The 21,310-nt window shown below is 41.7% G+C and overlaps 7 protein-coding genes and 1 long non-coding RNA gene across 9 annotated transcripts; 1 reads left to right on the top strand and 7 right to left on the bottom strand.

The window, feature by feature from the left end:
- Positions 1–30: 30 nt before the first annotated feature.
- Positions 31–906, bottom strand: LOC145702751 (uncharacterized). The gene is made up of 5 exons (XM_081780014.1): positions 737–906; positions 630–694; positions 442–587; positions 289–397; positions 31–245 (listed from the first exon to the last, which is right to left on the bottom strand). Exons 1-5 carry the CDS (start codon positions 831–833, stop codon positions 177–179), a joined length of 486 nt encoding a protein of 161 aa, XP_081636140.1. The 5' UTR covers positions 834–906; the 3' UTR covers positions 31–176.
- On the bottom strand, positions 890–5,106 carry LOC145702749 (polyamine-transporting ATPase 13A3-like). Its single transcript, XM_081780012.1, has 9 exons — positions 5,027–5,106; positions 4,321–4,891; positions 3,049–4,280; positions 2,175–3,008; positions 1,876–2,129; positions 1,660–1,833; positions 1,467–1,615; positions 1,234–1,424; positions 890–1,125 (listed from the first exon to the last, which is right to left on the bottom strand). Exons 2-9 carry the CDS (start codon positions 4,840–4,842, stop codon positions 933–935), a joined length of 3,549 nt encoding a protein of 1,182 aa, XP_081636138.1. The 5' UTR covers positions 4,843–4,891; positions 5,027–5,106; the 3' UTR covers positions 890–932.
- A 48-nt stretch (positions 5,107–5,154) lies between these two features.
- Positions 5,155–9,746, bottom strand: LOC145703570 (cilia- and flagella-associated protein 74-like). Its single transcript, XM_081780947.1, has 5 exons — positions 9,325–9,746; positions 6,391–9,285; positions 5,995–6,342; positions 5,636–5,950; positions 5,155–5,594 (listed from the first exon to the last, which is right to left on the bottom strand). The coding sequence occupies exons 1-5, from the start codon at positions 9,744–9,746 to the stop codon at positions 5,213–5,215; spliced, it is 4,362 nt and encodes a 1,453-aa protein (XP_081637073.1). The 3' UTR covers positions 5,155–5,212.
- Positions 9,747–9,776: 30 nt separating this feature from the next.
- Positions 9,777–11,141, bottom strand: LOC145703780 (set1/Ash2 histone methyltransferase complex subunit ASH2-like). Its single transcript, XM_081781167.1, has 6 exons — positions 10,991–11,141; positions 10,896–10,947; positions 10,689–10,849; positions 10,394–10,647; positions 10,067–10,354; positions 9,777–10,025 (listed from the first exon to the last, which is right to left on the bottom strand). Exons 1-6 carry the CDS (start codon positions 11,100–11,102, stop codon positions 9,825–9,827), a joined length of 1,068 nt encoding a protein of 355 aa, XP_081637293.1. The 5' UTR covers positions 11,103–11,141; the 3' UTR covers positions 9,777–9,824.
- On the bottom strand, positions 11,135–13,167 carry LOC145703779 (protein DD3-3-like). Its single transcript, XM_081781166.1, has 5 exons — positions 13,019–13,167; positions 12,068–12,891; positions 11,568–12,025; positions 11,353–11,527; positions 11,135–11,311 (listed from the first exon to the last, which is right to left on the bottom strand). Exons 1-5 carry the CDS (start codon positions 13,151–13,153, stop codon positions 11,260–11,262), a joined length of 1,644 nt encoding a protein of 547 aa, XP_081637292.1. The 5' UTR covers positions 13,154–13,167; the 3' UTR covers positions 11,135–11,259.
- A 104-nt stretch (positions 13,168–13,271) lies between these two features.
- Positions 13,272–14,402, top strand: LOC145703784 (uncharacterized). Its single transcript, XR_014134387.1, has 2 exons — positions 13,272–13,491; positions 14,233–14,402. It is a non-coding gene; the product is annotated as an uncharacterized LOC145703784 (long non-coding RNA).
- LOC145703778 (endoplasmic reticulum chaperone BiP-like) lies at positions 13,563–21,167 on the bottom strand. Of its 2 annotated transcripts, none has more exons than XM_081781165.1 (8): positions 20,960–21,167; positions 19,510–20,540; positions 19,280–19,465; positions 19,079–19,234; positions 18,894–19,031; positions 18,699–18,851; positions 18,523–18,651; positions 13,563–13,573 (listed from the first exon to the last, which is right to left on the bottom strand). In XM_081781165.1, the coding sequence occupies exons 1-7, from the start codon at positions 21,120–21,122 to the stop codon at positions 18,532–18,534; spliced, it is 1,947 nt and encodes a 648-aa protein (XP_081637291.1). In that variant the 5' UTR covers positions 21,123–21,167; the 3' UTR covers positions 13,563–13,573; positions 18,523–18,531. The 2 variants fall into 2 exon arrangements, 1 of the variants encoding a protein (XP_081637291.1); XR_014134386.1 differs by lacking the exon at positions 13,563–13,573 and adding an exon at positions 16,838–17,248 and having other exon boundaries at positions 17,288–18,651.
- LOC145703782 (uncharacterized) lies at positions 14,619–16,536 on the bottom strand. The gene is made up of 3 exons (XM_081781168.1): positions 16,417–16,536; positions 16,248–16,379; positions 14,619–16,200 (listed from the first exon to the last, which is right to left on the bottom strand). The coding sequence occupies exons 1-3, from the start codon at positions 16,532–16,534 to the stop codon at positions 15,389–15,391; spliced, it is 1,062 nt and encodes a 353-aa protein (XP_081637294.1). The 5' UTR covers positions 16,535–16,536; the 3' UTR covers positions 14,619–15,388.
- Positions 21,168–21,310: the final 143 nt, after the last annotated feature.

Genomic DNA, 21,310 nt, shown 5'->3' with positions numbered 1-21,310 from the left:
CGTTTCAGTTTTTATGAAGATCGTATTTTTTTGGAATTTTTGGAATGGCAACATTGAAAGAAGAAATTAATCAGCGGACAGATAAAAGTACAATTTCGCATTCAGTGGGGGAGTGTAGCAAAGATGAAAGCTCAGTAATTAAAGTTAAATTAAATTGTAGGTAAGATACAGTGAGGTTAAAACGGTTTGACGTCCATCAACTTTGCCGAGTTGCCGACTTCGCGCAATTTATTTCGTTCGAGCGCCTGAAGGGGTTAATTTAAATTGGCCAATTTTAGAAATGCCAACCTGAAATAGATCCTCGCATTGGGATCGTAAAAGCTGCTCTCTTTTCAGCGATTTTTGAAGCTCTTCTTGAAGACTTTTAGACTTGAGTTGTTCTGCTTGCAATTCTTGCCTTGGTTTCATTTTATGATCGTCTCTTGAATGAACTTGGTTCACCTGAGAATCAATAAATCTTCAGAATCTGACGAGTCTCGCAACTTTTTCAGCCGCTTTGTCTGGGCAACTTTGACAGGGGAAACTGGCGAAGTGTAATTTATCAAAGAGTTGGATGTAAATTCCGTCATCATCAGACAATCTTCATGCTTGGGAAAATATTTTAATGGCGATTGAGATGGATCTTTTACCTCAACAGAATTCAATTTCTTTATGTTCTCTTGCGAAGCTTTTTCCATTGAAGAAAGAATATCGGCTTTAACTCGTTTTTAATTTGAAGAAAGTTAAATTTTCTGACCTAGTTTTTCAGCAACTGGGTCAACGGGCGGGGGCGACATCAAAAACTTTTTGCTATCGCCCATAATCCGATCAAGCAAGTCCAAATTATCGCTCATGTTTTTATATTTTCATGTCATTATTTTCTCTGAATTGAAATCATGGAAGAGAGCAGTTGGTTTTTGTTCTTAGAAGTACAGATTTTCTTGTTGAAGATATTAAGCTTTAATTAGTTCTTTCGGTGGCCAGCTCTCATTATTAAAAATTTCCTTCTCAACGATCATGAATCTCTTGTGCTTGTGGCGTTCTTTCTGGAGCGTTGCAAGTGACTTCCAAATTCGTCGATTTTGCACGACGTAGTCCTCGAGCGCCCACGAGACGAGCCAATTGACAATTGCCAGGCAGAGAATCCTTGACAGAGATGTTAATTATAAATAATCAATACAGTCACTCTCGACCCAGAAGGAGAACTCTCTTTCACACTTGTCAAAAGATTGTCACACATTTTTCAAAACTTACCAAATTCTTATTGGATCCTGATCCCATCCTTCTTCAATTTTCCACGGATACGGTAAAGGTTGAAGGGGTGGGTCTTCTTTCTTCAGTTCAAATAGGTCGGTCACAAACGGTAAATCAGTAAAGACGATAAAAATCGAGGTCAAGGTCAGAGTGAGAAGAGCGCAAATGAATACAATGTTCCTCCAAATTGGCTAAATAAAAATAAAATTTCAATAGGGAATCGAATAAATCACCTGGCGATAAGGCTTTCCTACAGAAAATACAAAGGCCATATGAACGTACTGGAATTGGCTGAAAAGAAAAAGGGATACAGTGGCGTAATGTTCAGGGTAGTACTCGTCATCTTGCTCTTCTTGCGAGCAGGTTCCAATAATCGGATGAACTTAAATATTCGTAGAGTGCGAGTTTTGCTATATTTTCAAGTACTTGAGATAGTTCCATTATTTGGAAGTGGAATAGTAGCGTTATTTCCACTAAAGCAAGGTGGGAAATTGTCCGAAATTGAGCAAAACCAAGGCTTATTGATCGTATACAGATAAACGATGACTTGGAAAAGCACGCATGTAAAGACGTGGACAAAAAGACTGAAGATTGTCGGTGCTAAAAATATCGATTAAAATCTAGGGAGTGCTCTCAAATTACCGGTAACGAGAGCTCTTGGCGGTGGGGTTTCGGCGATACGTTTATAGGCTGGACTGAGGGACATTGTCAGCGCGACAATGTCGATAATTATAAGGTCAATGTAAAGATATTGCCAGTCGCTCAGATTCGTCTTCCGCCAGTAGAGGATTAAAATTGAGCAAAATTGGATCATCGAGTACAGTGCCATGTATTTGAACATTCCGAATGATGTCATTAGCGCAGCCCGACCTTCTCTGATGAGATTGGACACACAACTACAGTAGTAGAGTTAAAATATTATCATTAATTAAATTTATTACCTGACATCGCCACATTTTGCAGTAAAAGGCGCCGCGACAGATGCCTCTAACTCAGAGAGTGATATTCCCACACTTGCTCTCTTCAAAGCGCCACAATCATTCGCCCCATCACCACAGAAACAAGCTATGTATTCCATTTGTTCAAAATAATCAACCAGCAAGGCCTTATTCTCTGGACTCATCCGGGCGAAAACTCTTCCCTTTACCAGTATCGAGTCTAGCAACGTCGGTTGATTGAGAACAAGCCAGTCGAAAACATCACCAGTCATCGCGACTTGAAATGAATCCTTGTCGTTTTCGACTAGTTTCGAGATAGGGAAGCTCTCATAGCTCGTTGAATTGTTGACTTCACGCCACATGACGTTTTCCTTTGACAGTTCACCGATAATGACCTTCTCTGATTTATTCAGAATTCCACACTCAAAGCTCACAGCGATAGACGTCAGAATATTGTCTCCTGTGACCATGACGCTCTTGATCTTTGCCTCTTCCAACTCTTCAATAATATCCGCAGAAACGGACTTCACCTTGTTTTGAAAAACAATAAGCCCGATAAACTTGGCATCTTGCTCGAGGTCGTCTCTCTTTGCTCGCTGGACCTTGAATTTTTTCATCGTTAAATCCTTCGCCGCCAGAGCAATCACGCGAAATCCCTTTTGACTGTATCTATCCAGAGCGGTCTTGAACGATTGAGGAACTGAATCGGACAGACATAATTTTTCGATTCTCTCTGGAGCGCCTTTTATGAAAGTTTTCAGGGATTTTTGTCCATTTTGGCAAACGCACTCGACAACCACCGACTGTCGGCTATCTTCTGATGTGAAGGGAAATTGTCTATAAACAGTTCTTATAGTGAAAAATATAACAAACTAACCGGAGTTGTAGAATTCTGTGATTGCCGTCGGGCGATTGAACATAACTCGCTTCTAGGTTGTCGAAATTCTCGGTCTCGCCGCACTCTGGTTCATGGAGCTCCCATTTCGTGTGGCCAAACATCTCCAACTCAAGTGGATCACCTGCGATCTCGTTATTTATCCGCGTTAGTGAGTGGCACACGGCAAGACACTGTGTTAAAATATCCGAGTCTTCTTTTCTCTCGTTCGAAATTCCTGTCGCTTCATCAGTAAGCTGATCGTAGCCCTTGAAAGTCAATCCATCTTCTGTCAACGTGCCGGTTTTGTCAAAGAGACAAATGTTAATTTGACCGGCTAAATTTATTCTTGCCGGAGAGATCGTGAAGATGTTGATTTTCTTGATTCTTCGAACAGCCCAGACCAAACCAACACTCAACGCGGCGGGTAACGCTGGAGGAACGACGATGGTGATGATATCAAGCGATTTGGTAATAATGAGCCTCGTGTGGACACAATTATAATATTGAAGGACAACTGCATAAATAAATCCAATAGAAGCTGTCCCAGCAAGAATCATCAAAAATTGCGCAGCGTCGGATGTCAACTTATGATTCACATCTTTCGGGAATAAAATTGACTGGACGAGCTGACCCTTTGCTGTCTCGTAGCCAGTACGAGCGACCAGCGCCGTACACTCGCCATTTTGCGATCGAGTCTGGAGAACTTCGGTTCCAGCAAAGAGAGTAGACATTTTGAAGCTTTCTGGGCGATAGAGCGCATCAGATGTTTTGATAGGACTTTTTTGGACTGGGATACTCTCGCCCGTTAGCATGCCTTCATTGACAATTGCGCTTCCGGTAAGAATAACACAATCAGCTGGGATAAACGTCCCTCCTGGAGGAACTAGAATAACATCTCCAGGAACTATGTTCTGACTCTCAAGCTTCGTCCAAATTCCATCGCGCTTACATTCAACAATACAATGGTTATTACGATCAACCATTTTCCGCAAGTTTTCCCTTTCCTTGCGAATAGTCAACATGGTCGAGCAAGCCGAAACAATGGTGATGATGATAATCGAAATCGCGTAGTAGTAGTATTCATCGGCCATCCACAAGATGACGGAGCAGATTTGAAACACATAGAAAGGCGAAATAATTTCATCGAGGAAGATCTTTGGGTAGCTTGGCACTTCTACGTCGATTATGTTTTTGCCGAAAACATCCTGGCGGTCTTTTAGCGTTTCAAAATCCTGTGAGCAGGTTAAAAATAAGACATGGTTAGAAAATTACCTTGATGGTGAAATTAGTCAAACTTTTAGACTCGACACCAGATAGCCCACTAATAGCATAAATCTTCTCTTCCATGATTGCAAAACGCTGTTTCTTATGAACAAACGTACAGATGAAGTCCTGGTTGTGCTTGATCTCCTGGCAGCTTGGGGACGAGAAGCGAGAGCCAAAAATGATATGAGAAATGTGAGATTTAACAATGTCCCACTGCCAGATTTCCATTTTCTCGATCCATGTTTTGCCCGTTGTGGATTCTTTGACCAGCACAATGTCTGCGTTTTGAAATGGGACCAGCTCCGCCGTGAGAATGATCCACCAGTCCGAATTCCAGTGAAAAAAGAACCATGCCAAGCCACCTGTTATGAATATAAGAAAGTAGCATAAGTATGTGCGTAGCGCATGCTTCCGATAAGAGTAAATTCCGAATTCGTCATCGCTGCCCTCCCCAAATTTGAGCACTTTCTTCTTGAAGCAATCCGAATTTGGGAGAGGGTTAAATACGAGATTTTCATTCTCTGTCATCGAAGTTGGCGCGCGATTGCGATTGCCAGCTTCAGCCAAAGTTCGTTTGCTGAAAAATACAGTTAACTGTAAACTCCCGAAGACATTTCTTAGAAACTGGAAACATATTCTTGCCTGATTAGCCCCTTCGCAAATAGAAGCGCGTTCTAGAGCAAATCACCAGGAAGATACTCTATTTATTTACCTTTTCTAAGTTTTGCTCCTAGAAGCATATGACCGAAGTACCTCCAGAGAAAAATCCCCTGAGGTTTTTTCGTCTGTCTGAAGATAATAATTTTTAATAAAGATTTATCAAAATAAAAAAAGTAAATAGAAAAGAAAAATATAAACAGAAAAGTAGTAGGTCAGTAGAATAATTGAACAAGAAAGGTCAGTCGCTTTGAAGAAAAATCTGATATTTAACAGTTTGGGAAGTGTTCACAGTTAGCTGAATAGGAAGAGCACTTGGCTTTGACTTCAAAAGAATTTCGAACTTCGTCGCGTCGACTTCTAGAGCGCCTGCTAATCCTGGGAATACCTGCGCTTCAAAATCGTCGGGAAGAATGATTTCGAACGAACTAGGGCCACTTTTTGAAGGCTTCTCCTTTTTCTTCTCTTTTGAAGCTTTGCTGGATGACCTGCTGGGAGATGGTGTCAGAATTTTTATGAGGAATGAAGTTCTGTATTCAGGTCTTTGGATCCTTGAGAGGTCATTTAATCGTGTTTGAATCATAATTGGTCCATGGTCGATCACTTCTCTGTATTTATCAGGGCTAATTACAGAATAAAGAGCTACTTAAAAGCTTAATCTTACTTCGTAAATCCAGAGCCAGCTTGTTTCTGTTCTCTGTCCGAGAATACAATGTCAAAGTCGTCAACTTGTTGAATCATAACATCATTAGGCGAGCAATAGCCATGAACCCGATAAACCCGCGTCGATTCTTCAGTCTCGCAAAATTGCAGAGTAAACACTTCCGTAAAATGCCCAGCGTGGTCAGGGCGAAAGCTTATTTTGAGATCAAGGTTTTCCTGCGTAGAAAGGATTCCAGAAGCTGGGGTAATATCAAATACGGCTTTCCCGTTGCGATTTCGATTATGATCGATTGAGTTGTCATTTGAGGGTGTTATCCTGAGAAAGACGATGAAACTTGCCATTTGAAATTGAAAGCTCACCTGAATGAAACGGGGAAACCGCTCGGATTTTTTATCTCCGTCTCCAAAAAGCTCTCTCCTCCGAGCAAAACAACCGGCATCTCATTTTGTGGCTGCAATTGTTCAACATAGGCGTCGATTTTCTGCCCTCTGCCGAGCAGCTCGATGCGTTGAGGGCAATTGATTCCATCAAGCTTTGAGTAATTCAGGTAGAGGTAGTCGTGATAAATTTGAGCATTTGCTGGGTTGAATTTAATAAGAATTCGGGCGCGATCGCCTGGGCCGAGCTTATTTGGGACTGGATTCGCGAGGATAAATGGACCAGAAGGGTTGAGAGGAGTAGTCGTTATTTCAAGATAGGAGTTTGACCTTGAATAACATTGGTAAAATAACTGATATCTCTTACTCTAGACTGACCTGTTTCTCAAATAAAAATACTGTTTCTCTGTCGTTCCAACTGGTCTGGCGCCCATGTTAATCACATCCATGCCGTTCTCTAGCACTAGCGCTGGGCGCGTAATTTCCAGCTCCGCATCAATAAACAGACAATAGCCCGAATCAAAGGACGGATTCTTCCAGCTGCGTCCTTTCGATACATCCTCCGCCGAAATAAAGCAGGCAATCGAGAATCTATCTCGCCTTTCACCGAAATTCTCCGACAAAATACTTTTAGCTTGACAGTATCGGGTGTCGTTCTTCTCTACGGGAGGCGGTGGAAGGGTGGAAGCGCTAGAAACACGAGATCCAGAGTTGCTATGAGAGCTTTGCCGAGATTCACGACGCGATGAAATTCTCGAAGGCGTTTTTGAAGGGACTCTTGAACCTTTTACGGATTTCTTCGCCGTCTGTGGGGGCTCTGGAGATGCTTGAACTTCCGGTGGAGGAAACGTTCTTGCTTTTTCGTAAATAATTTCTTCGGGTATGAAAGGTTCATGAGTAACAGTCACAAGCACAGATTCACCGGGTTTCAAAACCCCTACAGATGGAGAAAAGTGAAGGTTAGAGTCTTCAGGAGGCATGAAGCTAAAAGACGTGCTGGTCACAGGAAAGATCTTCCCATTTCCGATGCGAGCAACAGGACGAGAGTATTCATCTCTGCTTGTATGCGTGTTAGTCAGTGTGAAGGTAGCTCTGTTGACGCTGAAGAGAGGCGTGGAGAGTTTTAAGTGCTGATTTGAGATTTCAAGAGGCGGTTTGACCCCGACACCCTTGCATTTGAAACGGTGCTTGAATCCTTTAAGCGTTTCGAGCATGATTGTGAACTCATACTTGCTAGCTTGCATTGGAGAGAACAAAATCTCAATTTCCATCGATTTTCCAGGAGCAAGCGAGGCAAATCCATGACCGGGCCGGACAGAAACAAAATTCGGCAGCTCAGAGAAGCCAAACTCCTCGACAAGAAGCGACCGACTCGTGATTTTCACGCGGTGGACAGTTGATTCAAATATCGTTGTATTACCAAAGTCAAGGGACTCTTCAATAATTTCAAGAGATGGATCGTTGATGATTGCATAAAGAGTGGTCGTGAGAGGTTTTTGAAAATTTTGGAAGGAAACTTCAACGGGGAATTCGAAAACATTGGTATCTTCGTCTAAGAAGTGATCGAAGTTGCAATCAGCTGATGGAGTGAATTTTAAATGGATCTTGGAAGAAGAGTACGCTTGCACAGAACCTGTTTGTGGTGAAATCGTTATTCCCGATTGGAGATTTTGAGGGATGTTTAAAGAGAAGGGCTGAGAGACATTGGAGGAATTGAGAATACTGAATTGATTTTGATAAAGAAATCCATGAGAGCAGACTTTGAAATCAAGCGAGTCGTCTGAAAGACTGACGGGGAGGAGAGAAGCATAACCGGAGACGTCGACCTTTTTTTGTTCGTTTTCATCCGTGCTGATAAAAAGAGGGAAATTAAAATGACCAACAGTTTGCGGATTCCACTTCAGTTTCAATTTGATGATTTCCTTCGGTCCAACTTTCATATTTTCGCTTTTAGGACTGATTTCGAACTCATTCGGTAGATTGCTCGAGTCAACATAAATCGAGCCATCTTTAGCGCCCAGATTCTCAATTTCTATTTCAGTCTGCATGGATTCCCCGATGATAACGTTCCCAAAGTTAACTGATTTGAGGGAGATTTTTGGATCATACTTTGGTGGCCGCATTCTTATTGGCAACTTGAAAATGCCAAATAAGGTCTTAAACTCGGCGTAACCATCGATAGACTCAAGCATTTGTGGGTAGAAGGAGATCTGGAAAGGGATCGAGATTCCAGGGGAAATTGAAGGCAACACTTTGAAATCCCAGGAGCACAAGTCCATCACATTGTCGCTCAATCTGACAAGACGAATCGGCGTTTTTTCATTTGCCGCGTTCGTAAGAGTCACACTGATGGTGTACTCTTTTTGGAGATCAAAATCAAGGAATTCAATGGCAGGCGGATCGGCAACGATTTTGGTTGTCAAGTTGACTTCCTGTTTAGCCGAGGTTGGCTTGTAGTTAAGATTTTCTTCATCGTGAGGGGCAACGCCATCCCAGAGAGGAGCAAAATCTTCAGAAAGATGAATTTCTTCATCAACGAAGCTCTTAGAGTGTTGATCAATTGAGAAGTCACGTGAAGTTCCGAGACCTTCCATAACAGATCCAGAGAAGCTATCTGCAGAAAATGGACGTCTGTAATTTTCCAATTGTCGGACCCTTCTCACTTGTTGCGAAAGATTCTTCTTTTTGAGCAAGTTCGGATCTTCTCTGCTTCTTTTTAAAAGCCTTTCTGTTCGCTGTACTTTTTCAGTTCGCTTGACGAAGGCATCTTCCTGTCTCAATTTCATAATAATATCTTCTTCTTTCAGCTGCCGCTCTCTTTTCTGCTTTTCCAATTTTCTTTCCCATTCGAGGTCTCGTTTTTCGCTTTCAAGAATGAACCTCGCTTTCACTTCGCTGATATCATTCGTTTCCATCAGATCCTGGACAATTTCTTCGTCCCTTTTCAACTCTCGTTTATCCCTGACAGCTTTCTTGCGCATAATAACATGATAATTGTCAGTGTTTCTCTTTACCGCATCTTTCAGCTCATTCACGCTCGCTCTCATTTTGTTCTCTCGATCTTTCTTCGCATTAGCTTCGTCTTTTTGCGCTTTTCTCTGCTTCTGAATCGACTCGTGCATGATAGGCTTCAAATTATTGAATGCCACAGATGCTCGATTGTTCATTTCAGTTTGATAGCGCTCCTTCTCAGCCTTATCAGCGGCTTCTTCTTCGAATCTGCGTCGCAATTGACGTAATGCATTTTCTGCAATTTGCGTTTCTTGTGCGAGTCTAAAAAAGTCAATTTGACTGGAGGATTCGTATGGCTACCTGTAGTTGGCAAGGTCTTTTTCATAAATTTCAACCTCTTTTTCAAACGCCAAAACTTCATCCTCCCTCCCTTCAAAAACATGTCCATTGACTTTCGCTACTTCAAGTTCGTACTCGACATTTTCAATTTCCTCCTTTAGTTTCTTCGAGAGCAATTCCGCGCTCTCCATCTCAACAACAACCTTTTCTAGCTCTCCTTGATGCCGGAAGAATGCTGCCTTATTAGAGTTCTCCGCTGCAGCGAGTTTTTGAACAATTTCATCGCGGAGACAAGCGAGTTCGTATTGACGATCTTTGGATGCATTGAATTTTTCGATCTTTTCTTCGCGCTTTTTCTCGAGCTCCGAAAGATTGTCTTGAAAGTTTTGAATTTCCTTCCGCGCTCGGCGGATTTTCACTGTTGGCACTTCTTCGATTGTCATTTTCTAAAAGTATACATTTTATGCAAAAACTATCACATGTAAAACTCCAGTTGTGGCAGTTTGAAAGAAAAGTAAAGACTAATAGTTGGAATCAAGCTTTTTGCCGAGATCGGTTTTCAGTATTCCATTGATTTTCAGATCTACAGCAAACAACAGGTCAGCCATTGCTTGCTCAATTTGCGAGGAAAAGCCGCGTTTTTCAATCGGTTCCGCGGCTTTCTCTTTTTCAGTCGCTTCGGGTCGGTGTTTCCACGGAGTTCCGCCGAAATTTACAGTCACCTTCGAAATGCTTGAATCATTTGCTTATAGGTTTAAATTACCTTAGCATCTTTGTACAACGAAATTGCCGGAAAATACTCCCCGTCGTAGATATTCTTGAAAGCCGTTCCTAGTGATTTTCCGTTTCTATAGAAGGTAACACTCGAATTTTCAACTTCCTTGAGATTCTCTTTGGCATTCTTCATTTGATCGCGTGACTCAAAGTAGTAAAAGTTCTTGAACTTGATAAGGGTAGCTTCTTTGAGAGTATCAGGAAGTTTATAAGCAGAAGGAGCATTTGGAGAGAGCGAGATTTCGCAGCCGATCACGTCACCTTCTTCAAATCCGACCTGAATGTGTTAACAAAACTCCTGAAGAAACTGTCTTACCTTGTTGGTATACGATTTTCCTCGAGCTTGATGAAAGACTGTCCCTTTCTTGGATCTTATCGAGTATCCAAAAACATCACAACCGACTGGGTTTTGAATTGACGCATATTTCTGCGACCAGCCAACTCGCACTGCTGAGTCATCTGGCAGCTCTTTAATTAACACCTCAAAGTACCACTTTCCTTTACGGACGCTGTGCGTGCCCCGTACGGTACTGTAACCTCGCTCGCCAGTTACTGTCAATCGATCATCATCTAAAAAAAGTATTCAATGAAGATTAAAATGTTGATCGTACCTATATTGAGCTGTTGGGCTCGATCGTGAGAGCTGAGAAGAGGAATCGGGTGCTCAAGTTTTCGATAAACTTTTGGCGGAATAGCAACGGGTCGAGCATGTTCTTCATCAGGATCATTATCTGGAATATGAGGATCGGGTTCAGCCAGACAATATCGATATCTAAAACGCTTTCATTTAATCTTCAAGAGACTGGAAAGAGACTTACCCGTCTTTATTATACGGATGATCGCTTGGAAATCCATGCTTTGGGAGCCGATCTACAGTGTCAAAGTCAGTCAAAGAATCTTTGTTTGTCTGTACCTGATGGAGGGAGATCAGAATTCTTTGATCGCTTCGTTCTTTGATCATCTTTTCCGTCTTTGTTCTTTCTTTTTCGATTGGTACCTTTTTTCAGATTCCCGTTTCCGGACATATTCTTGAAGAAGAATGAAAGAAGGATTTCTATGCGCTAGCTTTTGTATTATCAGTTGATTGTTTTGAAGCATGATTGGTGAACTACAGAAAATAAGAATAAAGTAAATGGATGGACTTGGAATTGTGTAAATATGGAAGAGAAGGAAGAAAAATGATTAGAGGACAGTAATTTTGCCCTTTTGACTTCGATTGCTGAAGTTGTTGTTTCTAGGACAAAAACGTTATTGTTGAAAAACTGAATGAGATACCTTGAGCTCATATAATGGTAATTATTAGCCTCTTTCATTCGAATGATATGTCCAGATATCGAAGCGGGAGAATTGTTCATCTGGGGGTCAAAATCATCATTTGTCTTTGGAGACTTTTTGCAGTTTTCTCGGCAATCGTAATAGCCAGAAGTCGCGAAGTAGATCGCCAAGTCCTCTATAGAAAAATTAAGATCTGTCGAGGCGGATTTGCTTACCGATTGTTCCCTGGTCAGGTTTATGCTCAGTCGAGCTCCAGATCCAATCAACGTCCTTCCAAAATGTGGAGTTTTCGAATGGAATCGGAAAGTTGTGACTTTCGCTCAAAATTGGCGTGAAGGTACTTCTGTCCGTTCCACTTTTACCCTGGCCATCGTCGCCTGTTTGCCCATTTGCCCCCGGTGGCTTGTTGTTGTGAGAGTTGGAGCCCCACCACTGAATGTGGATCAAGTCGTCTTTCATCACTTTCAAGTCGTTTGGCGTGAAATCGTATTCCACCGCGGGATAAACTTGTACGATGTTTCCTCGTTTGCCTCTGACGTTTAGATTGTAAACCCTTTCTGAAGGGAGGATTTCCGAAGGACGGGGGATAATTTGGAAGACGTGAGAACGATCTTGGAAGATTTCTTCGCGGGAAGAGTCTGGGCCAAAGTCTTCAAAGATGTGAATTTTGTACCTAAAGCCGTTCATTGATAAATGACTTCTAAAAACCTACAACCTGAGACGAACAACACAAGAAACAGTTTTTTTCTGTACACTTGGCAATTGCCAGGTAACACTTGGCAACTGCCCGGAAAGTGAGTTCCCCAAGATTCCAGGAGTAGTTTTAAAATTCCTTGAACATCGCTTTGGAGGATGAAGTTGCAGACACTTCTTCTGAGGTTTTTCTTGCGAGGCAATCAGTTCACTCGTCAGGTAGTAGCCGTGGACTTGATGAGGTCCCTCGCAATCATTAGAATCGGGTAGAACTTCGACAGGGGAGTAAAAGTCGTAGATTTCGCCATCGCAAGACTCATTTTTCATTCGATAGAAGAATTTTCCGTCATGATTTTCAACGCAAAGAGGCTTTGTTTGGGGACTTTCTTCGCACTTGCCGGAGTTTGTCAAATGAAAAATGTCGAACCAGCCGGAGTAAAAACCGAATTGAAACTCTTTTCGCTCACCTTCGCACTCAAAGCCGTATTGGCTTCCTGATGTTTTTTCAGCCATGGAGCAGCGAAGAAAATGACTGATATCTTCATGTTGGCCGTAGCGATCATTTTGAAGCTGTTCTTTTAGCAGGTTTGATTCTTCAGCGCGATTTGCAGGCGCTTTGAAAAGAAAGTTTTCAGTCGTTTCGCCATTTTTCAAATGATCGCCGCACATGCCTTGAATTATGACCTCGCAATCTTTGCATCCGTTTACTTGACCCCATTCAATGGGCAAATACGAGCCAGACAGGAATTGAGGAATGTATTCTTTCTCGTTCGCGTTTTTTGTCGCGTCTGGCTTGTTATAGCCACCGCGGCGGTGATTGTTCGATTTGAAGAGTCTTTCCGGATTCTAAAGGAATCAATTTAGTACAATCAGTATAACACGACACAATAACTTTCACCCAGGATTTCGATGCTTCCAAAATTGAAAAAGTGGAAGTTCCAATGAGATAAACTCAATTTGAAATTAATTCTACCTTATTTTCCGCGGTACTTTCGTTGAGTCTATTATTTGATCCAGGAGGCATGGTCAAGTAGACCCAGGCATCGACCGATTTCGCCGCCAACATCAATATCTGCCATGCTTTTATCCAGAACAGATATCTTTTCATGGTCTAAATTAACAAATGAATTCTCCTTCATTTTTTCATAAATCGAGCAAAAGGGAAAATATTTGATTTCGATTTGGAATCTGAGTAAATATGTAGAATGCGCAAATATCCGTAGCTCGTGACGGGCTCAATTGTCGTTGAATTAAAAATAGTAATCTGCAAAGAGAGAGACAAGAAAATGTCGAATCTGCTGACGGATGATGAAGATCTGCACATACACATTCACGGCGAGAAAAGCGTTAGGATAGAGTTCTTGGAAGAAGGGGATTTTGAGGGTTCCGGAGATATCGAAGAGGATGAAAGACGAATCAAGGCGTCTACTGCATGGCTCGTTATCGGTAAGAAATGACAAAAGAGCTTTGCTTACTTGGTAACTTTCTCTTTATTTTGACAGCAAAAGTAGAAGCAGGTAAGTGATCACTACATTTTCGAATAACTGAAATACGAGGGTTCAGACTCATTTATGACAGGAATTTTTGCTCTTATAATCGCTAGTCTTGTATACGGGAAAGTTTTCCAAAAATATATTATGATTACGGCTATCATTTTATATTTGACAGGAGTCACATGCCAATGACAGCGTTTTTTTTAAATGGGAACACCGATTTTTGAACCCCTCTAGAAAAAGTTTGAGTGAGTCACCTGGCTCTTTAAACCTTACTAATGCACAGAGTAGACCTAGAGCTTTATTTCTATAGCTTTGGAGATCCTGTATGATGACTGTACTCGGAGCTGTTTGACTCCCCAAAATAGGTAAAAATGAGCGAAATCGGAGAATTTGGAATTGATGACGTAATATCTTCTAGATCACGTGTTATATACATTTTATAAACCCTACCAGTGCACAGAGTAGACCCTCAGCTACATTTCTAGCCATTATCGGACTCTCTCCTATGACTGTACTCTGAGAAATTTCACTCCCCAGGTTGTTCCCATTTAAAAAAAACGCTGTCAATGGTTAAAAATTCTACCATTTTATGCCAGTTTAGCCAAAAAGAAGGCGATAGAGGCCACCCATCACGGCGAGATTCCGTGAAATATCTGATTATCGGTGGAAAAAATCTTCACTAAAAATTCAGGCGCAGCTGCACTTCTGTTACTGGGAATCATCGCAATAATCGCCCTTCGAACTCGATCTCAGCACAACAAGAATAAACGCGAACGGGAAGAAATTCAGTACTCGAAAGGAGCAACTTACATCGATCCAAATATTTAGTTCCTCCAACAAAAATAAACAACAAAAGTTCAATATCATTTCTTCTCCTCTATAATAGTTAGAATTTATTTCTTTTCGCAAGAGTTTCTATGTCGATAATATTTGAAAACAGAAGAAAACTCTTCGTTGCAAATTTCACATTTGAAGCATTTGATGTGGCTCACTTTCTCATGCTTGTTCTTGTGACTGACAGAAACGAACTTTTGATCGCAGTAAAAACATTTCAAGTTGCGCAGGTCAAAGTGCAGGGCCATGTGTTCTTTGAAACTAAGAGAGATGGCGCGGTAGCCGCAGAGGTAGCATTTTTGGAGGTCGTTTTCGTGCACTTTGTAGTGAAAGCGGAGAGCAACGCTATCAGCGAGAGTGGTACCGCAATTGGGATAACGACAGGACTTTTGAGTTGATCTTTCTTCAAAAGGGATAATTTCTTTCGAATATTAATTCATCGAAATTTGAAGCTGATCCCATTCCTGAAGATTTTCTCGTTCTAAAATTGTGAAATCTGCTCATATGAAATGCCAAAGTTTTCTTTGAATAAGCAATAAATTTGCAGTTACTTTTCTGGCACGGTACGTCTTCAAATCCATGTTCTTCGATCATATGACTCACTAGACATCCTGCGGCATATTCCGTCTTGAAATTGCAGTTTTTCTCCGTGCAATGAACCATTGGCTTGAACAAAGACCAGGTGAAGTAGTTTCGTCTTTTGTAGAAGAACTCGTAGAGGTCTGGATCTATCCCAGCTCTTTTTGCGAGTTTTTTGAATTCTTCTGGTACTTTTTCTTTTTTCGACCTTTTGACTTTGCCATTAACAGGGGTTTCAACGACCTGTTTCTTCGGCGGTTTGACAATTTCGAAGCTTAATATTGGTTTCTTGAAAATAGCAAGAGTTTCCCGATAATTGTGCTTTTCTAAGTATGCGGCGACGAATTCGTATTTTTTTCTTTCTGCAACCATTCTGAATTTATTTTTAACTACGCTACTTACTTTAAAATGAAAAGCGATTCTTTCGAAAACAGTCAAAGAATTCTGGAATACTTAAGGCGTTTTTCACATGTTTTTCTATGCGTCTGCAACACCCTAAGTTTGGGCGCTTGAAATCCGCAATCCTCGCATTCAAAATCATCAGTAGTATGAACAGTAAGAATGTGCGTTCTCAAGATATTTTTTGTGTAGAATGTTGCAGAGCAAGAATCGCAGACAAAATTTTTAATATTGAAATGCATTGCCAAATGTGTATGCAAATTTTCGATGCTAGAAACTTTATATGGGCAATAATTACAGGATAGGAGGATATTTTTATGAACATTGACATGTCTATTCAATTGAAAGGGAAAGCGAAAGGCATTCCTACATGAGGGATATGGACATGAATGAATTCCATATGCAGTTGGCTTTTTCCCATGACCATGAAACTTTGCCTTGTGATGATTAAGATTCTTTCGGGAATATGCGATATATGAACAGTCAACGTGGCCACATGGAATTTCAGTGTAGTCGTGAACAGATATCATATGCTCATAAAGACATTTATCGGCTATTTTAGTAGTAAATTGACAGTTTTGTTCGATGCAATTTATGTTGGTTTTATCTTTAAATTCCCAGTTGAACGATGCTCTGTGCTCGTAGAAAAAGTCAAGATGCTCTTCAGGCAATCCGAATCGTTTGGAAATCTTCTTGAAGTCTTCGGGAATGTTGACAGTTTTAGGTTCGTAGTCCGTTTCTTTAATTTCTCGGAAATTTTTATTTTCTTTCACTGGCTCGATGTCAATCTTCTTTCTTTCGGGAGCCTTCAATATTGCAAAGCTGAGCTTGACAGGTTTTCTCTCGTCTTAAAAATTGTAACGCACTTTTATAATTTTCATGATATTTTCAAACTTGTAGTATTTGAAGTGTGTGCTTCTTTCTTCGCTTGCTCATCCTGAGCTTTCTTTCTCTTCTCGCCATTGGATCTCTTTCTAGCTGGAGCTTTTTGAATTTCGAAGCTTCGCTTCGAGGATTCACGGTGATCTAAATCTGGTTTATGGAAAAAAATGACCTGAAGTACCTTTTTCGTACTTTTCTTTTAACTCTTTCTTAAAAATTTTCAGCACTTTTTGTTTTCCATGCTTTTTTAGATACTTCTGAACAAAGCGTTCTTCCCTGCTCAACTTGACGCGTCCCATTTCTGCAAAAGATATGGTATTAAGAGACAATAAGCACAAGAAGTAATTATTTTTTTTAATTGGATGGAATAAATCGACATGTGTTTTTTGACAGTTTTCGGAATGGCGCGTTAAAATCTCTATTTTTGTAAAACTTTTCGTAACTGCTTGCTAGTGTCTCGGCTTCTTTCTTTCGCTCTTTTTCCAGGACGAGTTCGTCGAGTGTTTCAAGGTTGTTGTGCTTTTTCAAATATTTGCAAACGAAGTCGTACTTTTCCTCCTCTGTCGGCATTCTTAAATGACGAGAATTTCATTGTCAAAAAGTACGAAGTAAATAAATGTGAAAAATATACAGAAAGAAAAAAGAGGTAGAATGAGTCTACTAGAATCGATCAAAACAGTTTTGAAAAATGGGTTATTCGAAACCAACCCAATGTCCGATTTCAAAGGAATCAATCGGTTTGCTGCGACGCCTTCTATTATTGTGTTTTTTACTGCTTCCACTATTGGAGGAATGCTCGTTGTTATTTTCATCGTGGAAAGATATATTGTTCAATTCTTTTCTCAATTCGAAGAGGTCGAGTGGCTCCCCTTCCCACTTTTGCGTATCTCTCTCGGAGGCCACAACTTCGGTCCATTCTCCATGAACAAAATCGCTCCCGGAAACTTTTCTTGGCAGAAAATAAGGATTGCGCTTTTCTGGCAAACAATCTTCACTCGGAACTTCTTCTGTTTCTATCAAAAGATAAGTTTTTTCAAGTCAAGAAGGCATACCAATCGCATATTGTGTATTTTCTGCGCTTGAGATTGCGAGACTAAACATGCGCGACAACAGTCCGTCATTCCATCCATCTGGTGCATCATCCAAATTCTCGTAATCACGATTTTCAAGTGAAGCCTCCGGAGCTTTGCGATAGATCATTTTTTTCTCGCTCTTCCCTCTTTTCTTGAAGTACTCATACAGTGATTCGTCGTCCGATTCAAATTTTTCTTTTTGAGGCTCTTTCATTTTACTCTTCAAAAAAATTTTTTAAGAAAACTGCCTTTGACTATGAATATTTGATTAAATAAATTTGCCTAGTAATATTGCACAGATATGCAGTAGTAATTGGACAGTGTATTAACAGGTTTTTTTTAAGTGTGCCCAAAAATGGTGGAGCGTTTTTGAAGGTGTTAGAGTCGAGATATTTCAATTCTCTCTTTTGCACCTTGTTGGGGAAGGTCTGTAGTGTGTTAAATAAGCTTTTGGTGATATTTGCACCAGTGGAGGTGGAGTTATGACGTCACAAAGTTGAAGGCCCACTTTTATAATGCATTTTTATGACGTCATAACTCCACCACCAGAATAGATATTGACACCAACTCTATCTCAAATGAATAAACTAATACCCGGCTACATTCTGCAAGTTACAGATTGTAAATATATTAACCCAATCAATAGATACGAAAATTCTTGGGCACACTTAAAAAAAACCTGTTATTGTAATTCCGGACTAAGAGATGTTTTTGAAGCGAGCTTGCTGTCCTCTGTGATGCTGTTTGTAATTATAACTGCACTAGAAGAAAGAGAGACAAGAGAAGTATTTCTTTGAATTCATTTATCTATATATTTATCCTATGTTTGTGCTTAGCTCGTATTGCGAGCTATGCAGATTGCACAGAGGAGGTTTTGTATATTGAACTGGCAGAGAGTCTTCCTCCAATCCCGTCGCATGTTTGAACTCTAACGAGGAAGAGTCTTTCCTCTCCGATCGGAATGCGTATTGGAGTGCTTTACAGTAGTAGTCGCATTGTTGAAGTCTTGATGGGCCCGATGGAAGGGGAACTATTGGAAAAAAGTGATCGAGACTGGATCGAGACTGAAGACCAGGCTAGTGCAGCAGTTTTGAGGCGAGCACACACAGTTACATCCTGCTCCCACGGTGAGCAAAACAATTAATTAAAATAAAGTTAAGTTGCTTTACAAATAACAGAAATATTCGATGGTATGTAAATGGAGAAATGTTGACTCGGGCTGTTTACAACTCGTCGTGGTCTTCATCAGAACCACCCTGGTCAGCGTAAAGGGCGTCGATGATTGGCTTGACGATACCTTCGAGCTTCTCCTTCATTTCTTTAATGTCTTCGGCTTCAGCAGTCTAAACAGAACGTAAGCAACTGAAGACGCGGTCTTAAAAGATCTTACCTCGCCGTTTTCGTCGAGCCATTCGATGGTGTTTTCGACGGCGGTGTTAATCTCTTCCTTGTCTTCATCGGAGAGCTTGGATCCAAGGCCCTTCTCGGGGTCGTCGTTTCCGACCTGGTTCTTGAGTCCGTAAGCGTACTGTTCGAGCTCGTTCTAGATTGAATTTAGGGAAGAGTTACGTGGATATGATTTTACCTTGGCGGTGGCTCGGGCAGCGACCTTGGCGTCTTCCTCAGCGAACATTTCGGCGTCCTTGATCATTCGCTCGACATCTTCGGGGGAGAGTCGGTTGGAGTCGTTCTTGATCTCGATCTTTTCTTTGGTACCAGTGCCCTAAATTAATCCAATAAAGCTCTCGAATCATTTGAGTACTGTGTTACCTTATCTTCAGCAGAGACTCGGAGGATACCGTTGACATCGATTTCGAAGGTGACCTCGATCTGGGGAACACCTCGGGCAGCTGGGGGAATGCCGTTGAGATCGAACTTGCCGAGGATGTGGTTGTCCTTGGTCATTGGTCGTTCACCTTCGAAGACCTTGAAGATATTTTAGTAAAATTGTTGTTGATTGGAAAGGATTACCTGGATGGTGACGGTCTGTTGGTTATCGGCGGCGGTGGAAAAGATCTGTTGTTTCTTGGTTGGGACGACGGAGTTTCTGGGAATGATCTTGGTCATGACACCACCGACAGTTTCGATACCGAGGGTCAATGGGCAGACATCGAGAAGGACGACATCGACGTTGTCTTCACCGGAGAGAACACCAGCCTGAATGATCAAATAAATGTCTGCGTCGAATAAAGAAATCTTACCTGGACAGCGGCACCATAAGCGACGGCCTCATCGGGGTTGATACCTTTGGATGGTTCCTTGCCGTTGAAGAATTCCTTGACGAGCTGCTGGACCTTGGGGATTCGAGTGGAGCCACCGACAAGGACGATTTCATCGATTTCGTTCTTCTTCATTTCACCGTCTTCCAAGACCTTCTGGACTGGCTTGAGGGTTCCTCGGAAAAGATCGTTGTTGAGTTCCTCGAACTTGGCTCGGGTGAGAGTCTCGGAGAAGTCCTCGCCATCAAAGAAAGATTCGATTTCAATTCGAGCGGAGTGAGTGGAAGAAAGAGCTCGCTTGGCCTTCTCGACTTCTCGTCGGAGTTTCTGGACGGCTCGGTTGTCTTTTCGGATATCTTTGCCTGTCTTCTTCTTGTAGAGCTTCATGAAGTGGTCCATGACTCGCTGATCGAAATCTTCACCTCCAAGATGAGTATCACCGTTAGTAGCGACGACCTCGAAGACACCAGAGTCGATAGTGAGGAGAGAGACATCGAAGGTACCTCCACCAAGATCGAATACAAGGATGTTCTTCTCGCCTTCCTTGTCCTTGTCCAAACCGTAGGCAATAGCGGCAGCAGTAGGTTCGTTGATGATTCGCATGATTGTCATACCGGAGATAACGCCAGCATCCTTGGTAGCCTGTCGCTGGGCATCAGAGAAATAGGCGGGGACAGTGACAACGGCGTGGGTAACAGTGGTTCCGAGGTAATCTTCAGCAATTCGCTTCATCTTTCCGAGGACCATAGCGGAGATTTCTTCTGGGGTGAAAGTCTTGTCGCCAGAGCCAGTGTTGACCTTGATGGCGGGCTTGGATTTATCTTCAACAACGGCGAATGGGAAGAACTTCTTGTCGGACTGGACGGCGGGGTCGGACCAGGTTCGGCCGATGAGTCGCTTGGCATCGAAAACAGTGTTTTGTGGGTTGGTAGTAAGCTGGTTCTTGGCGGCATCACCGATGAGTCGCTCACCCTCGGAGGTGAAGGCAACGTAGGATGGGGTGATTCGGTTACCTAGAATTAGTGGTCAATTTATTTGATTGCGTAGTAAAATTCCTATGAGCAAAAACAGACAGCAAACTTGCCCGAGGGAATTCACGCCGGTGAATCGAACTTGCCAAGGCTACGTGGCCTTTTCGCCACAAAAAAGGCAAACATTGTGATAATGGAAGTGATTATATGGAAATAAAGGCCGTAAAAATGCTATAATAATTCGCTTCTAACGATAATCTTTCAATTGGGAAGCACCTTACCGCTTTTCTAAAAAATTGTGTTTACTGGATATTTTCAAAACTCAATCACTAATAGTGATTTAATATCGACGAATATTTCGATAAGGATAATTTTAAAGTGACTTTCGGAAATGTTGATGAGAAGGAAAGGCCCGTTACTTTATAAAAAATTTTCTCTTTTATGAAAAGTAGTCGACTTACCCTGATCGTTGGCAATGATTTCAACTCTGCCTCCCTTGAAGACACCGACGCAGGAATAAGTGGTTCCCAAATCGATACCGATAACGGTTCCGACGTCGTCCTTCTTGTCGTCAGCGCGGACGGACGAGGCCAAAAGGCCCAAAAAGAAATTTAACAGCTTCATTCTTGACGATTAACTTTCCCACTAGAATTGGGGATTTCTCTACTAACGTTAAAATATGAGACACAGGTCTAAAGGCCTTCCTTTTTCGTCGGCTCAAAGTCGCTCGAATAGCTGACGTGGAATGGATGGCGCGCTCTGATTGGGCAGCTATTTGCAGAACTAGAGTAGCTGATTCACGGCGCCAGTCA

The sequence above is a fragment of the Oikopleura dioica genome, chromosome PAR, assembly GCF_907165135.1.
Source record: "Oikopleura dioica chromosome PAR, OKI2018_I68_1.0, whole genome shotgun sequence".
In the NCBI taxonomy this organism is placed as follows: domain Eukaryota; kingdom Metazoa; phylum Chordata; class Appendicularia; order Copelata; family Oikopleuridae; genus Oikopleura; species Oikopleura dioica.
This window is presented reverse-complemented; position numbering and strand designations above follow the sequence as displayed.

Coding starts and splice junctions, on each gene's coding strand:
- LOC145702751 (XM_081780014.1), bottom strand. CDS start 833: ATGAGCGATAATTTGGACTTGCTTGATCGGATTATGGGCGATAGCAAA. Junction 398..441: donor GAAGATTTATTGATTCTCAG/GTGAACCAAGTT, acceptor AATGAAACCAAG/GCAAGAATTGCAAGCAGAAC. Junction 246..288: donor AATGCGAGGATCTATTTCAG/GTTGGCATTTCT, acceptor TAACCCCTTCAG/GCGCTCGAACGAAATAAATT.
- LOC145702749 (XM_081780012.1), bottom strand. CDS start 4,842: ATGACAGAGAATGAAAATCTCGTATTTAACCCTCTCCCAAATTCGGAT. Junction 1,616..1,659: donor AAATAATGGAACTATCTCAA/GTACTTGAAAAT, acceptor CGAATATTTAAG/TTCATCCGATTATTGGAACC. Junction 1,126..1,233: donor CAGGATCCAATAAGAATTTG/GTAAGTTTTGAA, acceptor ATCTCTGTCAAG/GATTCTCTGCCTGGCAATTG.
- LOC145703570 (XM_081780947.1), bottom strand. CDS start 9,746: ATGACAATCGAAGAAGTGCCAACAGTGAAAATCCGCCGAGCGCGGAAG. Junction 9,286..9,324: donor AAAGACCTTGCCAACTACAG/GTAGCCATACGA, acceptor TGACTTTTTTAG/ACTCGCACAAGAAACGCAAA. Junction 6,343..6,390: donor TATTTTTATTTGAGAAACAG/GTCAGTCTAGAG, acceptor ATGTTATTCAAG/GTCAAACTCCTATCTTGAAA.
- LOC145703780 (XM_081781167.1), bottom strand. CDS start 11,102: ATGTCCGGAAACGGGAATCTGAAAAAAGGTACCAATCGAAAAAGAAAG. Junction 10,948..10,990: donor TTCTGATCTCCCTCCATCAG/GTACAGACAAAC, acceptor TTGACACTGTAG/ATCGGCTCCCAAAGCATGGA. Junction 10,355..10,393: donor GAAAATCGTATACCAACAAG/GTAAGACAGTTT, acceptor TAACACATTCAG/GTCGGATTTGAAGAAGGTGA.
- LOC145703779 (XM_081781166.1), bottom strand. CDS start 13,153: ATGAAAAGATATCTGTTCTGGATAAAAGCATGGCAGATATTGATGTTG. Junction 12,026..12,067: donor TCTTGTGTTGTTCGTCTCAG/GTTGTAGGTTTT, acceptor GAACGGCTTTAG/GTACAAAATTCACATCTTTG. Junction 11,528..11,567: donor ACCTGACCAGGGAACAATCG/GTAAGCAAATCC, acceptor ATTTTTCTATAG/AGGACTTGGCGATCTACTTC.
- LOC145703782 (XM_081781168.1), bottom strand. CDS start 16,534: ATGGGACGCGTCAAGTTGAGCAGGGAAGAACGCTTTGTTCAGAAGTAT. Junction 16,380..16,416: donor AAAAGAAAAGTACGAAAAAG/GTACTTCAGGTC, acceptor AACCAGATTTAG/ATCACCGTGAATCCTCGAAG. Junction 16,201..16,247: donor ACACACTTCAAATACTACAA/GTTTGAAAATAT, acceptor ACAATTTTTAAG/ACGAGAGAAAACCTGTCAAG.
- LOC145703778 (XM_081781165.1), bottom strand. CDS start 21,122: ATGAAGCTGTTAAATTTCTTTTTGGGCCTTTTGGCCTCGTCCGTCCGC. Junction 19,466..19,509: donor CTTATGGTGCCGCTGTCCAG/GTAAGATTTCTT, acceptor TTGATCATTCAG/GCTGGTGTTCTCTCCGGTGA. Junction 19,032..19,078: donor GAGTCTCTGCTGAAGATAAG/GTAACACAGTAC, acceptor GGATTAATTTAG/GGCACTGGTACCAAAGAAAA.